The sequence below is a fragment of the Poecile atricapillus genome, chromosome 14, assembly GCF_030490865.1.
Source record: "Poecile atricapillus isolate bPoeAtr1 chromosome 14, bPoeAtr1.hap1, whole genome shotgun sequence".
Classification (NCBI taxonomy): Eukaryota; Metazoa; Chordata; class Aves; order Passeriformes; family Paridae; genus Poecile; species Poecile atricapillus.
Genome location: NC_081262.1, coordinates 2759164 through 2781194, shown reverse-complemented (window position 1 = coordinate 2781194; position 22031 = coordinate 2759164). Strand labels below are relative to the sequence as shown.

The window sequence follows — 22031 nt, the reverse complement described above, 5'->3', positions numbered from 1 at the left end:
ACACAAAGCAAAGAGGCTGCACCAGGCTGGAGTCACACAGGAATGGGCCTGGATCGATGGAAGCCCCATGACACCATTTTACACATTAACTCTCTTTTCAGATGTAAATAAATATTTATTTTTCAGCAAGCAGAGCCTGCTGCTTCTGTCTGCTCCAGGGGAGGGAAAGGGCTGCTGGGCACAGACAGCTGAAGCTCAGAAAGGACTGGGGTGGAAAGAACCTTAAAGACCATCCCAATTCCACCCCCTGCCATGGGCAGTGACACCTTCCACTATCCCAGGCTGCTCCAAGCCCCATCCAGCCTGGCCTTGGACACTTCCAGGGATCCAGGGGCAGCCACAGCTTCTCTGGGCACCCTGTGCCAGGGCCTGCCCACCCTCCCAGGGAACAATTCCTTCCCAATATCCCATCCATCCCTGCCCTCTGACAGTGGGAAGCCATTCCCTGTGTCCTGTCCCTCCATCCCTTGTCCCAAGTCCCTCTGCAGCTCTCCTGGAGCCCCTTTAGGCCCTGGAAGGGGCTCTGAGGTGTCCCTGGAGCCTTCTGGTCTCCAGGCAAACACAGGAGCCAGCTCTCTGAGCCTGGTTCCAGCCCTTGGAGTATCTCTGTAGCTTCCTCTGGCCTCACTCCCACCGCTCCCCCTGGATCCCCCCATTCCCCAGCCAGGCAGTGCTGGGATGGCAGGGATCAGGCACTGCAAGCTCCTGGCAGAGGAGGCTGGAAAGCCCAGTGTGCACTCCTGCTCGTCCTGCAATAACTCAGGGAACTTGCTCATGCTGCCCCAGCTCCCTCCAGAGAAACCCACACACCACACACAGCATTCTCAGCTTTTATTCATGTATCCAAGTCAGCAGATGCTATTTTCCTTTGGACAGCTCACCTTAGGGTAGCACCAGACTCCTGCTGCCTGCACAGCCACCCTGGCTGCTGCTTCACATCCTGCAGTTAAGGAATTGCCTCCTCAGGGATACTCTGTTGTACAAGACCCCCCTTACTCCTGGCCCCATGTGTGCTCTCACATCCCTTAAGCCTTTACACCAGAGCTCCTGCAGCAGCTGTTTGGGGCCTTTTTCCTTCACACACACCCTGGCACACCTCCCTCATCCCAGGCATTCTAAGCTATTGGATAGATCCTCTAAATCCTTCATTCCAGCCTCAGACAGAGCAAAGCCAGCCTCTAGTCACCTCACCTTCCAGCCACTGTTCTGAGGGCACTGCTGAGCCAGGGCTTCCTTGGCTCTCCAGGTGCCCCCAGGCCCTTTCCCTTAGCATTTTTTGCAGGGGCCTTTGCCTTAAATTCAAGGTAAACAGCACTCACAACCCCAGATTACTGGAGCCAGAGGCACCACCAAGGCTAGGGAGAGACCTTGGCACTCCCCACTCTTCCTCCTGTGCCAAAGCCCTGAACACTCTGCCCAGCACAGCCTCAGCCCTCTGAGGATTTCCAGAGGTGCTGGATGAGGAGAATTCCCTCCACCTCATCCAAACTCTTCAGGGTGAAGCAGAAGAAGGCACAAGGTCACAGCTGAGAGGGCCATACCTGCCTGGCCCAGACACCCCAGGCAGACCACTTGTCATCCCTGGCTCAAGGGATTCAGGCACCTCATCAGAAAAGATGAAGCTGGATGGGTTTTTATATTTGGGATCTGTACCCAAGGTCCAAAACCTGGAAGGAACACACAGTTCCATCCTCTCCCCAAAGGGACTCGTCCTGATTCATCAAGGCCATCACTCCTAGATTTCAGATTTTGATTGTTGTGTTTTTCCCCCTTACAGGATTCAGGAATAAATAGGAACAGAATCACTGGAAAATGCTTCACACCAAGGTCCCTGGCACCAGACCCTTCACCCAATCCCAGGGGCATGGCAGCCTCTTCCTGCACTGTCTGTCCTTGGCAATGCCCACCCAAGAATGCCCTGGCAGAACTATTTCCCAACACTAAAGCCTGTAAATCACAGGCAGCAGCAGTGAGGAGCAAAGCTTGGCAGCACAGCTCTGGGCTGTGGCTCCTTTGCCCACCTCCCATGGGGCACAGAGCTATCCCTGCTCCTGCTCTGCTGCCCTGGCACTCCCCTGCTTGCCAGAGGCACGGGAAGCTCAACAGTCCCAGCTCTGCCTTCTCTCTCACCTGTCTTTCCAGGGGAATATCTGGGATCTTGGCCCTGGCAAACCAGAGCAGTGACCTCTGCCATAAAGCACTGACCACAAAGCCAAGTTCTTGGGGATGTCCTGGTTCTGGCTCTTTTCATTTCATTTCTGCAGGACCAGCACCTCTCCTGTACACTTTTGTTATTACTGTTCCTTATCTCATTGCTGTTTCCAGTAAATGCTTTTATTTCCACCAGTGATCTTCACCTTTTGTGCTTCCAGTTCTCCTCCCCAGCCCACCCCAGGGGAGGGGAGGGGAGGAAGGGGAGTGGGTGAGTAGGGAGTGTTTCAGTGAATGCCATTCCTAACCCACCACCGTGATCACACCTGGCCCCTGAGCACAGCAAAACCCAAAGTGAACCGAGTGGGCTGGTTGGAGGAACAGGCTTTGAAGCCCAGATCTGGGGTGGCAGTAGAGCAGACATTCTGACTAGGAACAGGACTGGACTTTGAGCTCCACTGCAGCTCAAAGAGCTAAACATCACAAACTCCACTCCTTTCACCCCTCCACAACAAATTGCCTCTTTATGGCCTCAGATCCATTCTCTGAGCCAATCCCCATGCCACAGGAGCCAGGCACATGTTTTAGAGGCTCTGGGGAGCTTGGGATGCAGAAAAGGAAAATGAATTGACTGCTGTGTGCAACTGCCACCTTTCTACCACCACCCAGACCTGAACAACAAGGGCTGCAGGAAACTTAAAGCAGATAAAACTTCCAGGCTTGGAGCTTCTCCTCCAAACCTAAACCTTTCAAACAAAAATTCCTGGGAGCCTTGAGTCAGGCCCCAAGAGCTGCTGATTGTTGTCCTCTGCTGTCCCTCGTCCTCCCAGCTGTGTTTTCTGGAGCCTCTGAGCCCCGCCAGTTGCGGTGGCTCTCGGCAGAGCTGCGGTGCTGCCGGCACGGGCCCCGTGCTCCCTCTCCCAGGCACACTCAGCTTCCGGGTGGAACAGTCACCCGACGTCAGTATTCCTGCAGCACCAGGAGAAAGGGGACAGTCACCCTCTGCTGGGACTAAGGGCAAGGGGGCTACAGATTTTCCAAAGGGAGAACCAAACAGAGGGCACACAAGGATGAGTCAGAGCCCAGCCCTGGTGTGTGGGCTCTGAGCACACGGCACTGAGGGATGGTGGCCCCTCAGTGCCACAGCCTGGGACTGGCACTGAGGGATGGTGGCCCCTCGGTGCCACAGCCTGGGACTGGCACTGAGGGATGGTGGCCCCTCAGTGCCACAGCCTGGGACTGGGCAGGGCAGTTGTTCCCACTCACCCTCCTGGCTTGGTTATGGCTTTGGCCAGCTCTGCCCGCTCTGCCCCAGAGCTTGGAGCCTTTGGAGGTTTTGAGTCACAGTCTGCAGAGCTTTTCCTGAGGACAAGCCAAAGGGAAAAAGCAGCATTAGGAAGGGGCCAGGAAGCAGAAAAGAACAGGCTGCACCCAGCCACTGCTGTGCTGCCTTCCAGCTCTGAAAACAGGGGTGTCTCTGCTGTCTGCAAGCTGCTGGGACAATTTCCTGTCACCAGGAGAACAGGACAGTTCCCCAGCAGCTTTCACCACTGAGCAGGAGATGCAGGGACCACCCCCCAGCCCAGACCTGTCACCAGGGGATGATGCAGAGCCCAAAATCAGCAAGAACAGCACCAACTCCAGAGCCTGGAGACTTCCCTGTAGGAGCAGGGATTGTGGGGTCTCTCCCAACCACACCTCCCACAGCACAACAGTCCCTCCCTCCACATGCCCAGAGTCCTTCCCACCTTACCCATCTCTCCCACACACTTCTCCAGCACAGCTGACAGCTCAGGCAAGCTCAGGGACTTCAGGGAAGGCGGCCACCCTTCCAGCACTGCAAGGACAGGGACACAGTTAATCCATCTGCAGCTCTCTGGGACAGAGCACACAAGGGGCTGGTGTTGCTGGAAGCATCCCCAGCCACAGGGATTCCAGTTAGGGGTTCTGAATCACATAGGAAGAGAGCTGCAGCTGCCTGTGCCAAACTGAGGAGTTTTCTGGCAATTCTACCTCTTAGGAATTTATGTTTTTAGACTGGCTGGGTTTTATATTAAGAGACTTTCAAAGAGATTAAGTGTAGTGGACAGAAATCAACAGGATCTCTACTTGTCTCACTTCTAAGACACAGGCAGCAAAAAACAAGTCACTAGGAACATGTCACAGGCAGCAAGATGAGAGAATCCCAGAATCATGGAATGGTTTGGGTTGGAAAGGACCTTAAAGCCCATCCCATTCCACCCCCTGCCATGGATAGGGACACCTTCCACTAGACCAGGATGCTCCAAGTTCCCTTTCATCCTGGCCTTGAGCACTTTCAGGGAACATTTAGCACCTGCTAGGGATAAGGAGCTGCTGGGTCAGCCCAGGCACAGAGGTTTGTACTATGGATCCAACGCCAAAATCCCCAAAAACTATATTAGGGAACCAACCACATCTCCTGGTTCAGACCCTGCTCCAGTGCACAGGGTGGTAACAAACCTGAGGTGCAGCCACAGGTCCCTGAAGCAGGGCTGTCACTGGGGCCTGTGCTGGCATTTTTAGCCACAAACACCTGCCAGACCCCAAAACTTGCTGAAAAACTCTGCAAGTTCCACTCCCAAATACCCTGAGAGCTTTAAATGCTTCTCCTGAGCAAGGATTAAACTCACTCAAAGAGTCTGGCTGCTCATCCATTCCCAACTGTCTGACTTTCAGCAAGGAAAGACAAGCAGGAGGTTTGTCCCAGGCTCTCCCCTGCAGCTGCTCCTCACCTGGGCGCTCCCCGGGCCGCTGGCTCTCCCCAGTGCCGTGCTGCTCCTGCGTGTCCGGCGCTCCATCGCCCGCCGGGGCCAGCCGGGAGGACAGCTCTGCCTGGCAGCTCCTGCCAAACCACACCAAAGCCATCAGCAGCACACAGGGACACGCTGGGAGTGACACTGCACACAGCCTGCAGTACCTGTGTGGGGTGACCCTGGGGTACAGCCTGCTCCTTGCTGCTTCCCAGGCAGAGGAAGTGGTGCCACAGCCCGAGCTCAGGGCGCTGGCACTGCTCAGCTCCCAGCCACTGCTCCCCATCCACAGCCACAGCCAGCTCTGCCCTGTTCACAGAGGAGCTGTGGGGGGACAAGACAAGGAGGGGCTGGGGTGAGCAGCAGGAAGCCCAAGCCAGGGGCTGTGCCTGGTCTGTGTGAGAATCAGGTCCAATCCAAGCCTGCTTTGAAGGTAGAAGCATTAGCAGGTTTCTAATGGGCAAAGGAAAAGACCTCAGGACAGGCATGAGAGGCACCCAGGTTCTCAGGCTGTCATCACCATCCACCAATTCAAGCAGTGTATGTTCAGAGCAAGGCAGGGCCCTTCTACAGCAGCCTCAGCTCCACAAGCAGAGGGAAAAGCCAGGCTCTGCCCCTTGCAGTGGGAATATTGCTCTGCTGAGCTTCTGGATGCAATTTCAGCTCACCCTGGCTTGGCAGCAGGCAGACCCCCACTCCCTTGGGTTAGGATCCACAAGCAGCAGTATTTACGCCACTTGCAGGGATGTCCCTGTTGTATCACTGGACAGAACAAGGGCCATGACAGGAGTCCAACTGGGGCACAGAGAAAAGCACCACAAAGGCAGTAAAAGGAGTGCCAGGAGGTGGGACAGGGCAGATTACTCTGCCAGTTGTCACAGAGTGGCAAGAAAAGTATTCTTCACTTGCAAGTCACTGCACATCCTTTGATGGGGTATGAGTTAAAAACTCCTTTTTGTATTCACCTGATCACCAGGTTTTACCCTTGGCACTGGGTAAGCACAGCCTCAGCCTTTTGGTTGCTTCTAGTTGAAACAGGAGCACCCCAGCACCCCCAAAAAGGCCACTTCCAGCTCATGCATCTGACCAAAGCTTCACATGTGCTCCCAGGGCTGTGGCTTTCCACCAGGGAGTCAGGCAGGATCCAAATGTGTTCAGGTGCCAGGTGAGCTCTGCTGCCTCATGCTGAGCATCACCTGTAAGGCTGCCAATATGACCCCAAATCCCATTTCCCAGCAGTCTCAGTGGGAATGACTTACTTGATCTGATCCAGCAGGACGCCAGCATCCTTGGTGATGGCCTGAGCCTCTCTGAGCCGGCACTGGATGGTATTCCAGGTCTCATCCCGCTCCATCAAACAGCTCTCAGCCACTGCACGCAGCTTCTGCTCCTGGCACACCTGGCCCTTCATCACCTGCACCTCTTGACATCTCTGCAGCAGAGCACACTGGGGATCAGGCTGGGAGCACTGAACATCTCACACCTGCTGCTCTTGAGTTCCTGCTACTTTATTGCCTTAGGCAGCCCAGCCAGAATGTTCCTTTGCGGTGGGAAAGGAAGCTGGATGAAGCTTGTACACTGAGTGCAGGTTCTCTCCACACTGAGTCCAGCTGCAGTTACAATACCCCCTTCCTCTCTGTTTACAAAGTCATTCATGAGTCCATATCTCCCAAACCAACACAAACCTTTTCACTGATGGCTGCACAATAAAAATTAAACTGCTGGGAAAGAGTAGGGATTTGATTCCTGCCCCTGGCTCCCATAGTTCTCAGCTGGATGGGAAACAGACACAAAGGAGGCCCAAAGGATAAGGAGTGGGTAAGCTGCACTTGTGGTGTACTTGACACCAAGCACATCCACTACAAGTCATGGCTTGAGGTGAAGGAAAAACATCAGAGACACAACAAAAACACAGCATTGATCACTTCCTGCAGGGTGCAGGGCCCTGAGGAGCTCACAGCAGCCTCACCTTGTGCAGCTGGATGGCCAATTCCTGCATCTCTGCCTCCAGCCGATCGGCATAGGCCAACTCCAGCGCGTCACTGGGCGGGCGGGCGCTGCTGTGCCAGCGTGCGATGGCCGAGGTCATCTTCCTCTTGGGGCCAAACAGCCTGGGGGGATGGAACCAACAGGGGTCAAGCCCTGCACAACCTGTCCCTCAGCCCAACAACATGCTGTGAGGACCTCTGCAGTGCCCTGGTCTCTCCAAGGTACCTCCAGAAGCAGGAGTGTGTTACAGCCAAGGACATGGGGATGTCAAGTTGTGTGGGAGGCAGCCAGAAGAGAGCAGCACTCCCCAGCTAAACCTTCCTGACCAGACTGAACATGGTCTGTAGGGGAAAGCTGGGAAGGACAGGGCAGACACTCACGTGATGCCTATTTCCTTCAGGTCACTCTCTGTGAGGGTCAGGAAGATCCTGAGGTCCACGTCTTGCTCCTCAAACACCTGCAGGTACTTCAGGCACCCAATCTCCTCAAGGAACGTTGCCAGGTCCTGCAGCCCAGACAAAACAAACTTATTTACACCCTCACAACAAAAGCATCACTATTCCTACTAACCATAAATATCTGCTTCCTCATGCTGTTGTAACACCTTTCTGGGTTCCAGCAGCAACCACAACTTCCCGTGGTTCCCTGCCCTTCTCCACAGTCACACACCAGGACTGGCCTCTGCTGCAGCCTCTTCTAACAAGTGCAGAGCAGAATGACAGAGAACCAGCTACCCCACCCCACCCCACTGCCAGGTTTGATAGCCCATTCAAAGGCCTGAAACCCCTGTAAGCAACAGCAACATCTCAGCAAACACCTCCTCTGCAAGAAATTGCTGTTTCACAAGTGTTTTTGGGCAGAGGTTTGCAATCCAAGGTGTTCCGGTGACTTTGGAAAAGCCTCCCACGCCTGGTACAGTGAGAGGGCATGCAGGACAAGTCTGTGGTTACCTTGGGCCCTGTGTAGGCTGGGGGCTTAGGAAGGACCAGGTGCTGGCTGCAGCCCCCAGGCCTCCCCATGCAGTGGCTCCACTGGCTGTCACTGTTGCTGTAGCGGGTCTTGATCTTAAAGCTCTTGGCTTGTTTCCGACTCGGGGGGCTGTTGGTGTGGTCAGAGTCCTGGAAAAGAAAAAAAACCCCTCACAGAATGGGTGACTATGCAGAGATGTCAGGATTGGGGGGGGGCTAACAAGTGCCAACTCCTCCAAGACCTAAAGGCCCTTTTGTACTGTAGTCCCAGAGCTGCCTTGACCCACGTGAGCTGTGAGCAACCTCCAACCTCTTCCCCTTGCATGGTTTCCCTGGCCCTGGAACAGCCTTTCCTCACCCAGCCTGGTCCTACACGCTCCCACGGGAGTGGAGTCACCCAGGAGTGAAAGCACTGCTCAATCTGAAGGCAGAGAAAAGAAAATCCACCTCATTGCTCTCCAAGGAGCCTTCACTGCTGACTCCTGGGATTCTAAACAGGTATTCACTGCTGCTGCTGCTGTCGCTCCTGAGGGTTCCCAAGCTGCTGCTGGACAAAGCACTATCATCTAGAAAGGAACAGGGAAAAAAATGTTGAAGCACAACTTTGTTACATTCTGGTTTTGTTACACAATTACCAGCAAAACCTCCTGGGGGTGTAAAGGAGGGGGAGATCCAGAACAAGGCTTCACTCTGGATACAAGATGACCCTGAGGCAGAGATTTCACATCTGATCTCCAGCACTCATCTTTCCCCAAGTCTGTTTACCACCAGAGCCACTTCTGGAAACAGCCATGCTCTGTCTTCTTCCCACCCTCCTTCAAATTATTTTTACAAATTGATGAAATGGGGTAGCTAAACCATCCCAGCCTTCCCTCAGGAGAGACATTCCAATCTCAGCATCTTAGCGGGAAAGGAAGCCGAGGCCTGGACTGACACCTAGGTGTGCCCTGTGAGCATTTGTGAGACAGTGACTTGCCCCTGCTGCTGCTGGTCTCCAAGTCCAGCTCGTTGATGGGGGAGGTGACGTCCCTGTAGCGGAAGACACGCATCTCACAGCTGCCACAGTTGTTGAAGGTGACATAGCCCAGAGGGGGCGGCCGCGCCGTGTGCGCCAGTGAGGGAGAACCCACATTGGGATGAGAGTTAACTGTGGAGGGTCCTGCAGAAAATGTAACTCCTTCTGCATCTGAAAATAACCAAAAAGAGACTCTGCTCACAACTGACAAGTTTCATTCTAAAAAGCACAACAGAGCACCCGAGAAATGCAGGTTCCTGCAGTCCCCTCACATGACCCCACAGCACATGTACTTCATTTACATGCTTACACTGAAAGAGAGTCAGAGAAAACACCTCATAGCAGAGATGTACCTTAAACAGCAGCTTTCAGCACTCCCTCTCCTCTTTATACCCAAATTATGGACCGGGGAAACAGCTGCTAAAGAGAGCAGCCTTGCACACCCTGCAGAACCAACCCCCTGCAGATGTCCTAAAACACCAGGAGCATCCCACTGCATTTAAGAAGTTGACAGTATCATTCCAATGCAGCCTGGGGAATAACACAGGCTTGTGTTTAACACAATGAGCTGAGCTCTGAACATGCTTCCAAGTCCATAATCTCGGTTATTCCAGTCTGAGAAATACTTATGACAGACAGTAAAACAAACCTAGCACAGCATCCAGGATGTCTGAACTGGGATCTGTCTGAACTGCGATCATCTTTCTCTTAGTATTTTGCAAAGGTTTTGCAATTTAATTTTTAGAAGCATTTCAAGACTCAGGGAAGGCAAAATTCACAAGTTCACTCTCATGATCAATGTTTTCTTGGCCACTGTGAGCACCTCCCTGTCATCAGCTTCAGAGGGGCTCTTAAACTTTTGAGCCTGCCTCAGAAAGGGAAACTGAGTTGTTTTCAAGAGTCAGGGGAACAGTAATTGAGGTGAGAGCAGAAAAGTATCCCACTCATCAATATTCAGCCTTGACAAAAGAGTTCAGGAGGTTTTCTTTCTAATGCAGACACTAGACAGTGAACTCCTTCATACAAAGCTATCTTTGTTCTATATGAACCACATATGAATCCCAAACAAAATAAAAATGGATAGCAGGAACAGCTGCAGTGCATTTGAGGTCTCAGGGGATTGCCCCTCAGGCTTCCAACTCTCCTCACCATGGCAAAACTGCCTTCTTCCCCCAATCCCAACTGCTGTGATCTTGGCCAAGGCCTGGGGCCCCTCATGGATGCTGGGACCCTTGGTCCTACGAGCAGGTCTCTGTCTCTGGGGAGCAGAACATGATTCATCTGAAGAACTCAGCTCCTCATAGTTGCCTGCAGTTCAAACACAGGTTGTTAGCAGCACAGGAAGTCATTTGTCTGCTTTACTTGCTACTGGTCCTACAAGTGCAGTGGAAAGAAAAAGGGAAATGTTAAAGAGTGAGGGTGAACAGTTAACCTAGGTCAGAAAGGGGCCAGCAGAGAGGAGTTGTTGGATTCATGCCTCTTCTATCCTCAGAAATGCTGGAATTTCCAGGATAGACCAGGTAGCACTACCCCATCTACACAGTATAACATACTTTCAAACTATCAAACACCCCACTCCAGGTGCCAGCTTAAAATTAAGAAGGTCAAACATCTGTTACCTGGACCTCTGCAGAAGACCTTGGGCACTGGGGCTGCATGCAAATCTATCAGCCCCACAATCTTGGTGTGCCCATACTTCATGGCCAGGGTCCGTGCTGTGGCTCCAGTGTTATCTCTCACATCTGCCTTCACTCCCTGCAGGAAAAAAATACCTGTTTAAGTGCACATGGCAGGGGGCAGTGTAAAAAATATATATGTATATTAAAAAAAAACCAAAATTGTCTTAGCTCCTCCATCAGCAATACAGGCTCACCTCTGACAGACAGTTCAAGCTGCACTGATACCCCAAATACCTTTCTAGTTATTTCCAGTTTCTTCAATTCCTGAATGCCAGATAGCCCAGGGCTCTTGTGCATTGCCACTGGGAACTGGTTTGATTGACCTGAAGTGTTTTGTATTGCTGCCTCCTTCTGGCAGTAAACTGGACCAGTCAAATGGGATTAAAATTAACTGTGTAAAAGCCCTGCATGCTCATGAACTTTGGGATCCACTAGCTTGAGCATGCATGCCTGTAAACACAATAGAAAAATTACAGCTTCAGTTGTTTTTTAATTCAGTCATTATTCAATTAAATCTGGATAGTCAGACCTTACTCCTATTCCTGCAAGGCCTGTGTAAAATCATGGTACCAGCCTGCAGAAAGCAGATACTTTAGAACAGTCCTGAAAGTCTGGGACTTCAGAGGTGACTGTCATCGAGGAGAAAACAACACTGCCAAAAAAAGCATGGTGTCCAATTTGTGATAGTTCCTCTGAGGGCTGGAACCAGAGACTTTCAGCTACACAGAGAACTGTCAGGACACTTACATGATTGAGAAGGTACTGAACAATTATCTCATGGCCAGAAGCAGCTGCTTCCATCAGAGGTGTGTATCCATACACTGGCTCCCTGGGGAGAGAACACACACATGGACTGGTATAACCACAGCTGAACTGTGCTGCAGTTTTGTCATTCCCTAACAGAGCATTTCTACCCCTCAGCCTTTGCTGGTCACAGACTCTATGATGTACTGGCTGTCCTGTTGTAGAATTCCCTGAGATTCAGTGATCATAAATCAGCTGCACAGCAACAGATTACTCTTCCAGCTGCAGATCTGCCTTTAAGAGCCCAAATCAGTTTTGCAGGAGTGAATAAAACAAGAACCTCTTGTTGCCCTCAGGCAATTGTATGTGCATAAACATGTGGCAGTCCCCTAGGCATGGGAATGCAGAGCACACTTCAAACACCAACCTGAACTCTGAGTATATAAAATAATCGATAGCAAGACTAAAGAAGTGCACTTGAGTTCAAAAGGTGTCAGTGTTTAGCTGATAATTAAACAAGCAGTAAATCTGATTTCCCTTGATCTTAGTTTAATAAACAGTGACAGAATGGGCAGACTTCAATTCAGTTTGCAGTCACCTGTCCCTGCATCAGCTGTGCCACACATCCTAAGGTACAGGGGGAAGACAAAAGCAGGTGTCTGTTGGAGTGTATTCACCTGCCACTTGGTGCTTTCATACTGAATGACAAATGACAATGAAATGACAATAAAATGACAGATTCCTCCTTACTTGCAGTTGGCATTTGCCCCATTCTCCAGTAAGAACTTGACCATCTGCTGGTGCCCAGCACTGGTGCAGTGGAACAAAGCAGTCCAGCCGTGGATGTCCTTCATCTCCAGCTCTGCCCCTTGCTGCAAGAGAACAGACAATATTCCTTACTGCATCTGCTCTGTTCAGGTTTTCAGCCACTGCCCCTTTATGCTGGGTCACCAGGAGTTTAAATTCAATCCCACCAAGAAGCAGAACTCATGCCAGAACACAAAGTGGCAGCTTGTGGATAATCCCACCCTGAGCACAGCCTGTGTTTTTTATGGGATACACACCTGTAGAAGGAAGTAAGCAACACTCTCATTGCCACAGCTGGAGGCCAGCATGAGGGGAGTCTGGCCCTCCAGGGTGGGGATGTTCACATTCACTCCTGCTTCCAGCAGCAGGTGCACGATGTTGTCATGGCCGATGTAGGAAGCGTACATGAGTGGGGTCCAGCCCCCACAGTTCCTCTTGTTCAAATCCATGTCTCCACTAAGGAACAGAGAAAAGAAGTCACATGAACTACTGTGCTGGAGCTGTGGACCACAGCTGGCTTCTGCAGACTCTCATTATCATCTAACACTGAAGCCTGCATGGGAGTTTCTACCAGCTCCAGCACAACTCCCCCAGATTGCAGAATCACAGAATGGTTTTGGGTAGAAGGGACCTTAAAGATCACCTCATTCCACCCCACCACCACAGGGGGAACACACCTCCCACTAAAACACTGAAGAGGTAACTTTTACCAGCAGATTTGCCCCGGAAACTTTGTGCCAAGAACCCTCTGTGAGTCCCAGTGACGTGTCCCTGTTTCCCAGAGCAGCGCTGCACTGGTGACAGCCACACCTGCAGCAGGTGGCCCTCCCCAGCCCCTCTCACCGCTGGATGCACGCCTGCACCACTTCGTACTGCCCGATGGAGGAGGCCGTGTGCAGGTCCAGAGGCACGTCCAGCTCCTCCCAGCACAGCACTTGTCCCACCCCGTGCCACATGGAGAGGCTGTGGCTCAGCAGCTCCGACTCGCTGGCCTCGTCACTCAGCTCCGACATCCCGCCCTGAGGAGCCAAAGCAGAGCACAGCACTCAGCTGCTGATCCCTGTTTTCCACAGAATTACAGCTCCAAGCTGCCACAGGTTCGGAAGGTGAGGCCAGCCTGGATGTGTGGGGTTTCAAATTCTTACCTCAACTTTGTTTGACTCCTCAGCCTGAAGCAGTAACTGTTGCTGAGAAGATTTTGCTGGAAGTTTTCTCTTGCTGCAGGGAAGTCTGGGATTCCAATACACCGGAAAAATAAAAGGCAATAATGCTAAACTCTACATCTTTCAAATCTTATTTTAAGATTGCAGAAGCAGTGGCTTTATCTCCTCCCTGCCTAATCCAAACATGCCTAAGGCAGCTTTGAATAACCTCGGCAAGGGAAGACTAAACATCTGTGTAAGAGCCAAAGGTAGGCTTAGTGTTATACAAAAGGATGTAATTCTTGCTCTGCATGTTGTATAATGCAGGGAGAGAATTAAGAATCCATGTGTCAGACATTCCTGGTCTTGTCTCACAGGATGGCCCTGTGACAAGACACAGCCAATAATGACAGTGCCCACTGCTCCCAGAAACACTCTGTCACCTGAAGAGGGTGCACCCTCCACTGCCATCAGGCTCTAAGCAGATTGTTTCTACCATTTATTGTTTCAGCCCTTCAGAGGCAGCCCAGCCCCACCTCAGTGAATCCTGGGAAGTGCTGAAACCCTGGGAACAGCAGCACACCTGCCCATTCATTATCCAAGCACACTCCCCCACCTCCTGTAGACACAACTTAATCACACAGCTCCTCCAGCTCCAGGACTGCCTGAAAGGTTTATCCCAGCCCCAGCCTCAGGGAGCAACTGCAGACTGATCATCTGAACCTCTCACAGGAGAGTGTTCTTGTCTGGCACTCTATGAAGAGCTGCATCCAGCAGCTGAGGGCTCCAGCTGCAGCTCCAGGACACTGAATCCAGCCCCCAGCACAGAATCCCAGAGTGATTCAGGTTTGAAGGGGCCTCTGGGTGTCATCTCACCCAACCTCCCTGCTCAAGCACATTACACAGGCCTGCATCCAGGCAGGCTTTGAATGTCTCCAAGGAAGGAGATCCACAGCCTCTCTGGACAGCTTGTTCCAGAAAATCCCATGGGAATTGCTTTCCCCTCCCTGTGGTCTCACTGCCCACCATGCAGCACTCCTGGGGTTTGCCTGGTCCCTCTACATAAGCTAAGCCAACAAAGTCTTTCTTTCCAGGTAACTTTTTATCAATTTAATTCCTTTAATTCATTCAGGGGTAAAGCAAATGCCAAATGTGGCACTGGTGAGGAATAAAAGAGAGAAGGAACAGGCTTTTCAGGAGCACTTGCTCCTCAAATTCCCTCAGCTGTAATATTTCAAGACCATATTCTTGTTTTCTGAGCAACTGGGAGTCTTTGCCTTGCAAGCACCAGCCCCTTATAAGAAAACACCTTTAATTCCTATCTCTTCACCCCCCAACCTGGATTCTTTTTCTCCCACCTTCCTTTTCTTCCTCTCCTTCATTCTCAGCTTGTTAAGACTACAAAAGCACCATCTATTCTACTTCATCAGCTGATAAGAAATTATTTCTCTTAAAAATCATCCATAAAAGCACTTACTTTGCCTGACAGCAGCAATTTGTAGTGCAGTGGAAACCCAGAGGCCTCAGACAAGAATATGCAGAGCACAGGGGAAAGGCCTGAACACCTCACAATCAAAACACAAGGAGAGCTAAGTGGATTGAAGTGGATCATAAGGGGGAAAGCAGGAGTTTCTCACTAAAACAGATTAAAGCCGCCCCAGGAAGGCCAAAAAAGCAGTAAAAAGAGGTAAAATCCAGGGCAGTTTGTAGAAGCACATTTAGGTGCAAGTGAAGCTCGTTGTTCTCTACCCTCCTTGTTAATTGGGTATGTTAATGATAACCCACTCAGGTGTTTGGTCTTTGTCAGAATCAGCCACTCTCAGGTCCAAGTTACCAATGCAGCCTTGGGGAGGTGATCCACAGCCAGCAGGGCAATAAGGACATGACAGAACACCCAGGACATTCAGCCTCAGTCCTACACCTGCCATGTGCTCTGCCTACATATTTTCTTCTTGATTTTTAGTTTTTTAAAGCTCTGAGATTTCCCCTCAGGCTGAACTTCAGCAGGTTGGCAGCTCTGTAAGCACAGGAGGACAGCTGCTCACAACCTCCAGGAAAACAGGAGTGATCAGAGCCCTCAGGACTGAAATGAAAAAAGACACGAATGAAACAAGACTGGGGTTGTCTGGTGCAAAGAGAAGGAGCCTGGAGGGAACATCCAATACATAATAATCCATCATATCATAGAATACCAGGATGGTTTGGGTTGGAAGGGGCCTCCTGTCCCAGGCAGGGACGCTTTCCACTGACCCAGGTTGCTCCAAGCCCCATCCAACCCAGCCTTGGACCCTTCCAGGGATGGGGCAGCCACAACAGAACCTAAGAAGCTCAAGTCATAGCATTGAACATTTTAGATAAAGCCCACAAAAATCCCTGTAAAAATAAACACAAGAGTACTGAGGGACATTGGGTTACTAAGAAAAAGTTTGACAAAGACCTCCTGAACATTTACAGGCTGTTCCCCTGCTTTGGGACAGAGTGACCAAGTTCACATTTGTTAGAGACCTCCCTCAGCTCTGCTGTCCTGCTTCAGCTGGGATAGAGTTCATTGTCTTCCCAGCAGCTGGCTGTTTTGGATTTAGGGTGAGAAGAATGCTGATAGCACACTGATGCTTTGGTTGCTGCCATCCAGTGCTTACCCTAAATCAAGGACTTTGCAGTTTCCCATGCTCTGCTAGCAAGGAGGTGCCCAAGAAGCCTGGGGGGAACTGAGCCAAACAGGCCAGAGGGATATTCCATTGAACAAAACATCACTCCCAGTATATGAGCTGAGGAATTTGGCTGGGAGGAGGCAGTCATAGCTTGGATACAGGGTGATAATCAGCAGGTGCAACCATGCTGCTTTTGAGTTCCTTTTGGGTTTATTTTCTCATTATAATAATTATATTTTACTTTGCTTCAATAATTAAATTGTTCTTATCTCAAGCTGTGAGAGTTTTTGCTTTCTTTTCTGACTCTCCTCTGCCTCCCACTGGGATGGAGCAGGAAAAAGCAGCAGCCTGGTACCTGGTAACCAGCTGGGGTCAAGCCATGACACCTGTGAGGCTGCTGGCATTATTTTATTATTAAATTTAATTCAGCAGCACTAAACTATTTATCAGGGTCAGAGCTTTACAGTGCTGGGGCACAGAGTGGACAGCAAATCCCACACTGCCCTGGATTTGGAGCCTGCTGTTTGAGCAAACTAGAAGGCAGAGAAAAATAAACTTAGTATGAAAACTGAAGCAAAAAGCACCTTAGAGCCACACTACAATAAATGGGAGGTGATTTGAGAAGCAACCAGCCCCCAACACAGAACAAATCAAACACTGGCCATTAATCACCCTCAGCAGGCACTGCTTAGCTCCAGGCTCTGCTCAATTAACTCTCCCACAAGCACAGGAAACATCCACATGTGTCCTTCAGTCCCAAAATAGGGACACCCAAGGCAGCACAAACGTGGAGGTTGCTGGAGGTTCCAGCTGAGCCAGAAAACTGACATGATAGAGTCATGGAATATTTAGAGTAAGAAGGGACCCCCAAGGATCGTTCAGTCCCACCCCTGGCCCTGCACAGACACCAAACAACCCCACCCTGTGCCTGAGCAGTGTCCAGACACTCCTGGAGCTCTGGCAGCCTCGGGGCTGTGCCCATTCCCTGGGCAGTGCCAGCACCTCTGGGGGAAGAACCTTTCCCTGATCTCCAGCCTGAGCCTGCCCTGGCCCAGCTCCAGCCGTTCCCTGCTCCTGTCCCTGTCCCAGAGACCGGAGCTGCCCCTCGGGAGGAGCTGCAGCCCCTGCTGAGCTCTGCCCTCAGTCTCCTTCTCCAGCTGAACAATCCAAGTGCCTCAGCTGCTCCTCAGAGCCTTCCCCATGCCCATGTCCCTCCTTTGGACACTCTCCAACAGCTTTAGAGCCTTTTTGATATCGTGATTCCCCCCAGGACTCGAGATGAGACCCCACCAGGGCACAGCAGAGCAAGAACACACTCCCCTTCTGCTCCTAACTTAGTGCTATTTCCACTAAATCTCGCAACAACTTACTGGAGGGAGTAAAAAAAGCCTTGTTATATTCCTGTTTAGGTGCAATTGTAACAAGCTCAGCCACAACAACAACCAGAACATTTCAATTTTGCAGTGTATCATCCACTGACTGACTCAGCTGGCACAAATCACAGCTGTAGGAACCACACCAGGTTCCTGAGGTGGGCGAGAGAAAACCTGCCTGGACCCACAACACTCGAGTTCAATGTTAACCACGTCTCTAGAAAATACACAAAATACACCAAGGTATTAATCTTTTAATGCTTGGACTCAATGATTTAAAGGTCCTTTCCAAGCCGAGCTATTCTATCAGGAGCCTGTCACTCTCAGGCACATTAAAACACATCAAACAACCTCAGAAAAATAAGCTAAGAGGCACAAGAGCGCTTGAGCAGCCACATCAGGGAGCGCATTTCCCCTGTCAGGGGCTGTGCCCGCCAAGGCAGCCGGACACGGCACCCGCGGGGCTCGGCCCGAGCCCGCTCCGGTCACACAACAACGCACCTGAGGCGGACCCAGCGCTCGGGTGCCGCCACACGGCCGCTACCGAACGCCTCAGGGCGAACCGGCTCCGGGCCCGTTATCCCCGCACCTGCCTCCCTCGCGGCCCTGCTGACAACGCGGCCTCAGCATCGCAGACTGCAACGAGCGCGCAGGAACGGCTGCGGCCACGGGCCCACCGAGGACGGAGAGTGGCTGGGGTGAGCTCACTCCAGAGGTGAGCGCCGCCGCTACCGCTCGTCCCCGCTGGTCCCGGTGCTGCTGGTGCTGCTCCCGGCCCCGCCGCTCCCTCACCTGCGCCCCGGTGAGCGGCGCCGCCGGAACCAGTCCCGCCCGCGCAAGGCATGCCGGGAGCGCCCCGCCCACCCGCGCGGCGGACTACAACACCCATGAGCCTCCGCGGCGCCGGGCCAATGGGAGGAGCTGTGTGGGGGCGGGGCGAAGCTCAGCCAATGGGATTGGGGCTGGCGGTTGTGGCGAGCGGCCCCCGAGGACGCGGTCCCGCAGTGCTGGCCCTGGTCCCGCAGTGCTCGCTCGGGCCCTGCGCTCGTCGCGGTGCTGCCGGTTCGCTGTGCCCGCGGTGCGGCCCGGCCCGGTGCTGTGCTGTGCGGGGCGGTGGGCACCGTGAGTGAGGGCAGGGGAGCGGGGCGGGCCCGGGGGAGCGGGAGCCGCGTTGCCATGGGGACAGAGCGCGGCCGCCATGGCGGAGCTGTGAGCGGGGTCCCTCAGGCGAGCCCCGGTCCTGTCCCGGTGCTCAGCCCTGAAGCCAGGCTTTGTCTCCCACAACTGCCGGTGCCTTCAGAGCTTCTCCTTCCCAACAAACGTCGGTTCTGGTGACACGGAGAAGCTCAGGGTTTCAGGTCTCAATCAGAGCCATCATTAAGGCTGGAAAAGATATCCAAGATCATCACGTCCAGCCTTCGACCTACCACCTCCATGCCCAAGCTGCACAGAAAGTGCCTGTTGTGCTACTGCTAACAAGTGTTTGGGACACAGAGCACTCTTTGCTCCCACAGAGGATGCTGCTTTAGCTGACTGACAAGTCAGATCCAGTGTCCATCCATCACCTTGGGATGTTTATCTCAGAATCTGGCACAGGGAGCCATACCAGGCAGTTTGTTTTATCCCCATGAGGCTCCTCTGACCCTTTGCAAGCTCTGCTCAGTGTCAGAGCACAGTGCTCCAGCCATGTGGATTTGCCTCTTTTTTTTAATCTAAGTGAAATTCAGGGGATGTCTGACACCAGCAAAACCACCATAGATTTATAAAGTTTATAAAGTATCTGTAGAGGCACTTTGCAAGTTATACACTTCCCAGGGAGTAAGTTGAGTTCAACTAAACGTTTTGAGGAGTGTTACTGGCCAGTGCTGGTAACAGTGACACTGTGATCCCTTGACAATTATTTCAGTCCTGAACAACACAGTCACCAACCTCCGATGGTCCTTGTGGGTCTCTTCCAACCCTGGGTGTTCTGTGAAACCTCTGAACCAGAAATCATTTACTCTCTTGTTTGACTGCCCTTAAAACCATGTGATTGTAGCATAAAATGTAAAGGTTTTCTGTGAGGGTGAATCATCTGACCTCTTAGTTCAGCTGTAGTTCCTACTGTGTTGTCTCAGCTTCTCATGGACATCAAGGAACAGGAAGAAAGAATCTGCTTTAGAAACATTTCACGAGGTCAAAATCCACAAATGTGCTTATTCTTGACTTTTTTTTTGTATAAAAATCCAGTGAAAACAAAAGTAAACATGAATCACATGGCAGGTTCCCTGCCCATGGCAGGTGCGTAGAATGAGATAATCTTTAAGCTCCATTCCAACCCAAACCATTATGAGATTCTATGACTTTGTGATCATTTTATCTATCCTTTGAGTAGTGAGGAGGGAAATTGGGAATAGGAGTCAATCCAGCCAAGAGCAGAGGTGTCAGCCTGCTTTTGCTGTGTTCCTGTCCTGTCCCTGCAGGCAGAACATGGGAACATGATTGGAGAGGACACAGTTACAGCACTCTGGCTAAGAATCCCAAAAAAAAACTTTATAAATGAGGGGCTAAACTGGCCCTGGGGTGTGTGTGGTGAGTAGGGCAGAAAGCTCTGCCCTTTCTGAACTCAGGTGGGAAGGAATAGCTCCAAAAATGCAGATTTTAACATTCCTTGCTGGGAGTGCTGGGAATTCCTCTGCCCTGACCTTGGTTTGGACTGATGTTATCTCATGTTTGGAGAGGTGTCCTTAAGCTCATCTTTCCTTGCTTGAAGGGAAGCTGTCCCAATGGCCTCAAAAGCACAAAGTGAGGATGCAGAACATGCAGCTGAGCCTCCTGCAGCTCCTGTGCAGAGGGACAGTACCTTCCAGTGGGGAGCCATCCTTGCTGCAGTGAAGGACCAGCTCCCATCCCTGGACTCTGACTCCTCCACAGTAAGCACTGGAAATCTGCCTTTCTTCCCTCTGGGTCATGGGAAAAAACTCTCAAAAGCAAGAGCAGGGGACCTTATCAGGCATTTTGGGGTGGCTGGTGTGGTACCCTGGGTGGGCTGCCTGTCCTGACTATGGAACACTCTGTGTTAATCCACAGCCTTCTGGACTATCCTTAATTATCAGAGTGTAATTACCACTTCCTCTCCCTGTGTTCTTTGGATTCTGCCCCTCTGCTCAGCTCAGGCGCTGCCTCCAGCCCTGGGACCCAGCACAGCTGGAGTGAGTCCAGAGGAGGCACCAGGATGACCAGAGGGATGGAGCAGCTCTGCTGTGAGCCAGGCTGAGACAACTGGGATTGTTCAGTTTAGAAAAGAGAAGCTTCAGGGTGATCTCACTGTGGCCTTCCAGTGTTCCAGGGGCTCCAGGAGAGCTGCAGAGGGACTGGGGACAAGGGATGGAGGGACAGGACACAGGGAATGGCTTCCCACTGCCAGAGGGCAGGGATGGATGGGATTTGGGGAGGAATTGTTCCCTGGGAGGGTGGGCAGGCCCTGGCACAGGGTGCCCAGAGAAGCTGTGGCTGCCCCTGGATCCCTGGAAGTGTCCAAGGCCAGGCTGGATGGGGCTTGGAGCAGCCTGGGATAGAGGAAGGTGTCCCTGCCATGGCAGGAGATGGGACTGGATGGGCTTTGAGGTCCCTTCCCAACCCATTCCATCCTGGTATTCCATGATATTATGGATTATTCTGTATTTGAGGCTGGTATCACCTGTCCTCTCCACAAGGCATGTTGCTTTTTTGTGCTTTTTACCTGCCAAAGAAGCCTAATTGCAGAAACCTTTTCATATGAGGTGTGAGACTGAGAGGTGGTGTGCAGCATTCTTGACTGGTGCAGGTTTTTCACTTGCTGGGTCTGGGCCAGGCTGTTCTTGGCTGCTGAACATCTCTGTTCACAGGACAGCATTGCTCTGCTGCTCCTCTCTAGTCCAAGATGCTCTGGCATCGACTTTTCTGAGGGGATAATATGTCTCAAGATTTGATTATTAGTGGCATTTTGTCCAAATCACAACACTGTGTTAATTTTCAAACATGTATAAACTTAAAAAACGTTTTGAACACACAAAGGATATATTTTATCCCAACTTAATGTAGCCATTAATGGTACAGGGGGAGATTGTGAGATGTGAAAGAGCCAGAAATGCCTCCAGTGGGTATTTATTGTTTATTATTTATTAATCAATGACCCAAAGCAGCGTGATCTGGTGGATAAAGTGTTGATGGGGATGACTTGGGTTCTGTACCTGGATCTCTCACTCTCATGCTGGGCAAGCCACATTCCCTCGCTTCCCTCTACCTTCATTGTCTTAATTGTTCAGAACAACCCCTGTGTGTTAACATGTGTCTCTGTAGTACAGAGGAAGGCCCAACAATGAAATTATTTGTAGGTTTTCCTGTTGAGTAAGTTACAACCAGGCTAAGCCACAGGAGCAGCTCCAGATTTTGGTGCTAAACACCATTGTAAAACCCCAAATCACACTGAACATTTTTTTCACTCTTTACAATCTCCAAATTCTCTGTTTCTATCCCACGTGGAAAAGATTTTCTGCAGAAGGAACTCAGGCAATCTGTCTGGCACTTCATTTGCATTCAAAAGATCTGGTTGTGTAATCCCTGTCCTGCTGAGGCTGCAGTTCCAGGGCTGCACCTTTGTCCAAGGAGTTTCCACCCGTGGAAAGATCCATTTGTGCATCCTAGAGCTGTCACCTGAACGTGCTCTGCTCCCACCTCCAAAAAATGACATTCACAAATGTGTTTTATGCCCTGAAGCCCT

At 51.5% G+C, this 22031-nt stretch overlaps 2 protein-coding genes across 4 annotated transcripts in view; one reads left to right on the top strand and one right to left on the bottom strand.

The window, feature by feature from the left end:
* Positions 1-90: 90 nt before the first annotated feature.
* Positions 91-18134, bottom strand: ANKS3 (ankyrin repeat and sterile alpha motif domain containing 3). 3 transcript variants are annotated; one of them, XM_058849631.1, is made up of 18 exons: positions 18083-18134; positions 13270-13354; positions 12968-13143; positions 12382-12580; positions 12068-12189; positions 11321-11402; positions 10514-10649; positions 10044-10202; positions 8856-9065; positions 8327-8445; positions 7862-8029; positions 7292-7416; positions 6892-7033; positions 6182-6354; positions 4905-5014; positions 3905-3988; positions 3418-3513; positions 91-3120 (listed from the first exon to the last, which is right to left on the bottom strand). In XM_058849631.1, exons 3-17 carry the CDS (start codon positions 13135-13137, stop codon positions 3431-3433), a joined length of 2082 nt encoding a protein of 693 aa, XP_058705614.1. In that variant the 5' UTR covers positions 13138-13143; positions 13270-13354; positions 18083-18134; the 3' UTR covers positions 91-3120; positions 3418-3430. The 3 variants fall into 3 exon arrangements, with proteins under 3 accessions (XP_058705614.1, XP_058705612.1, XP_058705613.1); XM_058849629.1 differs by lacking the exon at positions 18083-18134 and adding an exon at positions 17880-18072; XM_058849630.1 differs by lacking the exon at positions 18083-18134 and adding an exon at positions 17792-18026.
* A 146-nt stretch (positions 18135-18280) lies between these two features.
* DNAAF8 (dynein axonemal assembly factor 8) overlaps positions 18281-22031 on the top strand; it is an 88676-nt gene continuing 84925 nt past the window's right edge. The window contains exons 1-2 of the mRNA XM_058849950.1: positions 18281-18412; positions 20043-20202. Coding sequence (XP_058705933.1) covers positions 20056-20202 — 147 coding nt within the window. The 5' untranslated portion in view covers positions 18281-18412; positions 20043-20055. The remainder of the gene's footprint in view (positions 18413-20042; positions 20203-22031) is intronic.